This window comes from Botryllus schlosseri, chromosome 7 (genome assembly GCF_051294905.1).
Source record: "Botryllus schlosseri isolate E-star chromosome 7, Bs_hap1, whole genome shotgun sequence".
NCBI classification, from domain to species: Eukaryota; Metazoa; Chordata; class Ascidiacea; order Stolidobranchia; family Styelidae; genus Botryllus; species Botryllus schlosseri.
In genome coordinates, this window is record NC_137242.1 from 10,876,447 (window position 1) to 10,883,649 (window position 7,203).

The 7,203-nt window shown below is 40.7% G+C and overlaps 3 protein-coding genes across 5 annotated transcripts in view; 1 reads left to right on the forward strand and 2 right to left on the reverse strand.

Annotated features, from left to right (window-relative positions):
- Positions 1 to 1,762, forward strand: part of LOC145442529 (ral GTPase-activating protein subunit beta-like) — a 26,590-nt gene extending 24,828 nt beyond the window's left edge. For all 3 annotated transcript variants that reach the window (XM_080320468.1, XM_080320465.1, XM_080320466.1), the window contains exons 28-30: positions 452 to 591; positions 1,028 to 1,209; positions 1,508 to 1,762. In XM_080320468.1, coding sequence (XP_080176594.1) covers positions 452 to 591; positions 1,028 to 1,209; positions 1,508 to 1,567 — 382 coding nt within the window. In that variant the 3' untranslated portion in view covers positions 1,568 to 1,762. The remainder of the gene's footprint in view (positions 1 to 451; positions 592 to 1,027; positions 1,210 to 1,507) is intronic.
- Positions 1,763 to 2,687: 925 nt separating this feature from the next.
- LOC145442532 (B9 domain-containing protein 1-like) lies at positions 2,688 to 4,770 on the reverse strand. Its single transcript, XM_080320471.1, has 5 exons — positions 4,630 to 4,770; positions 3,771 to 3,951; positions 3,545 to 3,704; positions 2,948 to 3,047; positions 2,688 to 2,852 (listed from the first exon to the last, which is right to left on the reverse strand). Exons 1-5 carry the CDS (start codon positions 4,699 to 4,701, stop codon positions 2,730 to 2,732), a joined length of 636 nt encoding a protein of 211 aa, XP_080176597.1. The 5' UTR covers positions 4,702 to 4,770; the 3' UTR covers positions 2,688 to 2,729.
- LOC145442533 (NADH dehydrogenase [ubiquinone] 1 alpha subcomplex subunit 13-like) lies at positions 4,752 to 5,811 on the reverse strand. The gene has a single exon (XM_080320472.1). It carries the CDS (start codon positions 5,724 to 5,726, stop codon positions 5,274 to 5,276), a length of 453 nt encoding a protein of 150 aa, XP_080176598.1. The 5' UTR covers positions 5,727 to 5,811; the 3' UTR covers positions 4,752 to 5,273.
- Positions 5,812 to 7,203: the final 1,392 nt, after the last annotated feature.

The following is a 7,203-nucleotide window of genomic DNA, read 5'->3' on the forward strand; positions in this document are numbered from 1 at the left end:
GTATTTCTTGAATGATTCATTGCATGATGCGATATTGTTTTGATCACAGTGTCTATTGCTAAAAATATTGTGTCAGCGGCGATATCATTCAATGATGCTATTATCAAAACCGTGTAAACAATGAGTTTCGACTTTAATTGGGGGTACGGTGCTCGAGTTGAAGTAAATTAACATAGTAAATTTCGTCTATCAAGTTATGATTTTGGACTACTACTTCTAACTCTCAGTATGTAGTTTTTACGCAAAACTATGCCTAGAATGCTTACTTTTTCACTGACTTGGTAATCGTTACTTCTAATTGTGCTCGAGTAGCAATTTATTATGATAGAAGTAGCGTTTTCCAAGTAAGAAAGAAAGGGCCTAGTTTTTCCTAAAAAAGCTTATGGGTGCTCGAGCCCTCTTTTTGCGTCACAGAACGATTTGTACTTTTACATTTTAGTTATATTTTCAGCCGAAAGGACATGCTGGCGATCTTCATCCATCCGCTGGAGAACGGATTGTTCAGCATAACGGCGAACGGTCAAGCAAACGCCAAGTCTGGCATGGCTGTGCCGTTGGTGTCAGGATCTGTGGTCAGCAGGAGAGCGCTGGGTGAGTGGGCCGACTGTTTAGCAGATGCGTTCAATGTAGTCAACGTGGTTGCTCGAGTACAAGCAAGAGAAACTCCAGAAAGTTCCACTCGATTAGTAGTAGCGATTGCAACTTCCGAGGTATGTAAAACTAGTGATGAAAATTAAGGGTATGAAAACTAGTTTGACGACCCTACAAACAGATGGTATCTTTGAAAATATATTCAGTTACTGCGATACGGGGGCTATTTTGCGCGGTTCTAAATGACAATTTCACTTTTAAAAGCAATGCAAAGTTATCCCACAACTACTTTGCGATTTTGAAAATCCTATTTTTCTCCTAAAAACTGTAAAAACGAAGTGTAAAATCACAGCCACTCGACTACAGAGTTCGATTCGGCAAACTTACTTGAGTACTCGGAAAAAATCAGACGTTACTGACCGCCTCTGCTTTTTAGGACAAGCCGTGCGCATGACGGCGTCCAACATGTGCCACAGACGGCGCCTGGACAGCGACTCGTATGTTCCTCCGCACGTGAAAAGGAAGTACAGGATCAACGAACTGCTGGCGAGGTATCAGAAACGGTGCACCGAGCCGGATTTCTACACGGCTGTCTTCTCGGAGCAGCACGTCACCAAGGTATGAGCGGAACAGACTCATCTTGTAATATGTCACGACAGAATGATTCGTTTGTAAGGTCAACTAGTTCCTCTTGTCATTTCATCTCTAATCTCATCATCTACGCGTTCAAAACAGTGAAACGTGTAAAATTTGCTATTCTATTCTTCCTATTGCTCAGCTTTTCAACAGAACAAGAGCTGCTATAATTGTCAGCAATGTAACATTAGGTCAAGGTTGTTTGATACTTACCTGTTAAACTGTTATGGGTTCGTATTATCAAAATAGCTGATATCTCATCTATTTGTTACCTTTTCAGCCTGTCTTACCTGGAAGAATGTTGGGAATACAGCAGCAAAATGCCGCTTCGGAACCATGAGCTTGATTTGTCGCCTGCGCCCATATTACGCCGTTGTTATCATACATATATTTATTACGCACTTCCACTGCCGCATGATCATATTGGAATTTGATGCCGTATGGCAGAATTATGTATACTGTATGTACGAAATAATTACTTCAATTTGTGTTTTAATCGGGAATGTCCGTGCAATAAACAGTGGTATACTATAAAGTCAAATGTGTCCTGATGTTGGGCAGCGATTTCAAATCGAATCCTGCCGTGGTGTTTTCAGTCATGTTAGGTTTTGATACAAATTTGTTATTCCGAGAGGCGAGCCAGTTCTGTTTGCGGTGAATTCAATGTCCTTTTTTTGGTAGGGTTCATTTCACTTTGCCAGTGCGCATCCACCACCAATCGTTATCACCCTTTCACGCGACTCTTCAGCCACTGAAGTGAGGCAGTGGTATGCATCTTTCAATTTATTGACAATTACGAATCAGGATGTACCGTGTTAGTACTTTCTTTATCACCTAAAACGATTGAGCAATTGTATAAATTACTGAGGTTATTAATGAAGTATGCTGGTTTACCCCAGTGTTAATGGAGTAGGAAGTACCGTCCATGCACAAGTGGCAATATAACCGGGTGGCACCAGTGCGCTTGAAACCTTACCAGTGCCATATTCGTTTGCTAACTCAGTCTACCTAACGGTATTTAACAATTCCCATCACGACTGCAACCCTACCTAAATGAACTATGCAGGTGCATGTATGCCGTTCCTAAAAGACCATACGAATCAGATATCAATACGACACAACCATCATACCTCAACATCCCTTACCAAGTCATTGATGCTTTACCTCCTGCCAGCACAAAACATTCCACAAGAACAGTGCGTACTTAACAATGAATGCATCATGTGTATAAAAATAACAGAAATATACAAATATACTTCCGAACTAGATCATAAAAAAATGTAAGCAGCCATTCTTGAGAAAACATGAGCCACGGCCAACACAGCCTGTGTGCAGTACTTCGCCGACAATGTCTCGGGCTTTACCGCCAACCTCTTCATACAAGAACAGTGTCTACCTTAGAACTTACAATGCACCGTGTGTATAAAATGATATAGAAATATATGAGTACTCTTTCTAGATATAAAAAATAGCAGCACTTCTCATGAACATACAAGTCGCGGTCAAGACGCGAGCATAGCGGCCACAGCGCCATCACTAGATGCCGCGGCGTATCCAAACGACTCTGACGGTGTCACGTCGTAACCCATCTTCTTCATGTCTTTCGTGACCACGTTCAACGTAACCTGTGAAAGACATAGAATGAAACCAGGAACAGGCAACCGTTTGTACCGTATAACTACCTGGACCACTTCTGAATGGCACATATGACGACGCTTACCTTCACGTGTCCTTGCGATCGAACTCGCGTTACATCCCTGCCTTCACATTGCGCAACCACTTTCGGATCGACAAATTCCGGCCTCCGGCCCAAAAACCAACTAAACGAAAAGTACAAGGTGAAATGAAATGTCAAACGTAGTCGATACACACAGACATAGCATAGCCAAGTCTTCATCGATTTGGAATATTTAAATAAATCTATTGACATCTATCTCACTGGAATGACGTGATGCTCTTATCCGCTTTTTTATTACTTCCTACTTATAATCTGCTTTACTGGAGAATAGTTAGACTAAGTTACATACAGTTTTTAATCGCGATTTAATCGTATTTACTTGGAAAATGATCACTTATCGCTACCACGAAAATGTATCTTCGAAGCAATCAATCGATCAATCCTAATTTCAGTTCATTCGCAATTGCGAAACAAAATCAAAGAATTGACAACCCATGTTGCTTATCAATTTCAAACAGCTCATGTTCCACTGCTCAAACAGATTTGCAAATCACAAACTCCAATTTGCACCTCATAATCTAGTAATTCAGATGACGGAAATGGTTAGATACGGCGGAATGAAATTGTAAACATACCCACCTTGTGAATTTTTGAAGTTTAGACGTAGACTCTGGCACAAACATTGGTACTATCCTCGTGTGTTTGCCGGGAGCGATTGGAATGTGTACCGCGCCGTATCCTCTGACTACATCTTGACCGAATGTATCCGGACCATAGCAGCTTACAACAAGCTGGGGCCCTTTTGAAAACAATGAAGTTAACGATCAACGCAAAATATACTTCTGCAACAAAAATGCATTTTTACAGCCGAAGGGGTTCGTGCTTTTGTATGTGATGTCGATCGGAAAATTCCACACGAAAAGCTGCCGTTCGTCTCGGCTTTTACGTGTGATCTGAGAAATGCCTTCTTCGAGTCCGGCAGTTACAGCCCAGTCTTGACCGTAGATAAACGAAAATTTGCAGTACATCTCCTCGAATTCTGGAAACTAATTGGAAAATTTGATGATAAATTGGTATGGAACAGCAACGTTATAATAATTCCTCACACGCACCATATGTATCACAATGCATATACAATCAGAGGTGGTCAGCAACTCATTACTTCTACTTCAAGTAGGTCTTGCTTACTTGCACTATTCAATCAAGTAAATATACTTTTAAACTACTCAAACTTAACAAGTGTCAGTTTCAAAATACTTGCTTTTCACCTACTTATACATGAGTAGTAATTTACATTAGATTTACTTACATATAATTTGTCTTAAAAACAAGAAAAAAAATCGAACGCATCAAAAACCGTCTCAATGAGCCAGTTTTGTCTCGAGCTTTTGCCTCTTGAGTACCAACAAATAGGCCTACTACTTTGACCATATCTGTATAAAATCAGAAATAATCAATAACAAGTACTTCTAGATGAAGTAGGTTTAGCATACTTCCACTACTTACTCAGGTACGATTAGGTTTTGGATTACTTCTACTTAGTAGTTTTCAAGGCAAAACTAAGTCCAGAATACTTGCACTTCTACTTACTTGGATATGACTGCTTCTATTTGATGACTACTTTGACCACCTTTCTATACAAAGTAGTATATTATTGTCATATTCATGGAAAACCGACAATTTCTAAACCTTTCTTCCTAGGACCGGAATCTATGGAAGCTTACCAGTCCACTTTCAATCTGGCCCGTCGCAGTCACCATGAACACGGCTGGGTTTGGATTTAGTCCCGCCGCCATTGTTGGAAGTATTCCGATCTAATTACACCAGCATCAATTGAAATACTATGCTGAAGATGCGAGAAAAAGATATTTTGACATATCACATGAACAAAATTATCGTCATCCAAAGCACACATCGTAATCCTAAACCATGTCAACCACAAGCAGTCAAGGTTGATTTTGAAATTGTCCAGTAGGCTGTATTTTATAGGAAGGAAACTGGCACTTTCCAACCATTGCAATAACAATATATGCATGCAGGTTATAACCAAACCTATCAGCCCAATAATGCGATATAAACCAGAAATTCTACTTGGAGATACAATATTTCAAGTGATGAAAGAAATAGCCTAGAGAATTCAAGTCAGTTCGACATAAATACAAGCTCAATTTCATCCAAGGAGTGATAGCGAGATCAAGATACTATTTAGAAAAGCACATCCAATCAAAATTCGGGGCGGATGAAGATAGCGTCATGTGACAAGTTCAAATCAATTTGAAATTTGCATCAAATACAGTACATTAATTCAGAGAAACATATATAATTTACAGCCCCTATAGCGTCCGATTATAGGCTCACCGGTCACCGCTCAAGGCCCTGGTACACTTCGTCCCCACAGATCCTCGTACCAAAATCGAATAGCGTTTGGCCAAAATTGAAAATAATTCGTTCTGTGCGGTTCTCTCCATCTGTCCACGTTCCATACATCCTGCCCCGGGAGGTAATCTGGGTCTCTTCCAGTTCCGACGATGTTCAGGGCTTCTGATTCCATCGTTTGTTTGTATTCCCTGAGAATATGGCGATCTCTTTCGGCTTCCAAGAGAGGGAAATAAATCATTTCTCGTTCTGCCGCTTCCTTCACCTCCAAACGGTACACTTTGATTGACTTTCGAACACTACGAACTCCCATGTAACCTGCAACAGCCGCCATTCCGAACAGAACTGCTCCGCTAGGTCCCCGCTTTGGAAGGTTTTTCAAGTACGGAATCGCACCATACCCACCGGGCGGTGCCAGATCCTGCTTATACTTGATTTTACTCATAATGATTCTATAAAACTACGATCACCTTCAAAAACTTTCTCCGGCAACGTCAATTTGCCAGAGAACTAAATACCGTCATTTCGACCTCGGTAACGATTTCGACTTCTAAAATCGATTGGCGCGCATCGAACGATATCACTGGTTTTCCATGTTTATATGCAGGGTTGCCATCGACCTGGACCCAAAAATAAGGACAGTCGAAAATATAGATTAGCATCAAAAAGCGTTTTCGTACCTACTTTGTATTTATACGAGCCGTGGCATATCACATTCCATCCCATACTTTTCACCAAAAAACAATCTGCTCCAGCAACTCCTTGTTATTAGAAAGTGCTTCCTGGATCTCAAGACAGCTCAGGTCTAGGTTTACCTTTACTCAGGGCCGAAACAGCACTACGTCAGCCCCCTCCAAAAAAAACGTTGGTTTTCCCCCCTCCCCCCTAGGGTGATAATCATAACTTCTTCACCTCGTTAGAGGCGTCAACCAAGATGGAAAAAGGCCGTACACCAGGTTTAGTCAAAATCATTTTTGAGCGTATGGAGCAAAAACTCCAGTAACAATGTTTGTAGTCTTGGTCCTGGCCGAAGAAAACTTATTTGCAATGTTGGAATCGGGGAATATTTCTTTGAACAATTGCGATGTGCAATCGTCGGTGAGGAATGATTGCTGGTGTTTGACGGTATGGAATGCCCAGGTACCATCTGCAGCAGCTGCCTTTCAGTCTGTTGTCGTTGATGCTGATCGACACTTGTGGAAAAATTATTCATCGACTGGCTTAAAATAATCATCATGACACACTTCTTGTGTTTTGGGGTATCAATGTGAGTTGAAACTGCAGTCTTTCCTATAGCCTCCAGATTAATGTCAGATTAATGCAGATATTGCTATGTGCGAAACACTCGCCATTCAAGCTACTTTTGAATTCTCTCTCATAATCGCCACGAAAAACGTTTTTACGCCTGTTCATTTAAACTAATCAGATTTAGTCTTATTTGTAGGTAAAACTCAGGGATATCTAGACATCCCTGGTAAAAACTATATGCACAAGTGCAATATAATTTAGAAACATTTATCAATGATTTATAGCTTTACTACTTTTAACCAATATGTCGACTGCACTGTGCCTTTTTCACTACGCAATAAATCATCATCATCATTGGTTTATTAGCAATTTTATCAGTTCAATACACCACAAAAAATGCGATACAATGAAAAGAAAGGAAGATGTCGAAGCGACTAGGAGTTGTCTATGGAATCGGACACCCACCTTGGCCTAGGCGATGTAAAGAAGAGGCATTGCACACTGAATGAAAGTAAAGAAGATAGTATAGAAAAAGGAAGCGAAAAGAAATAGGGCGGCATGTCATGGGAAGCGAGATCGATAGGTCAGTCGTGGTCCGGTAATCTTGAGGATGGACTGTATTTATTTAGTAGTAATTGCTTGTATTTCGACTTGAATGGATGGACATGCTCGTC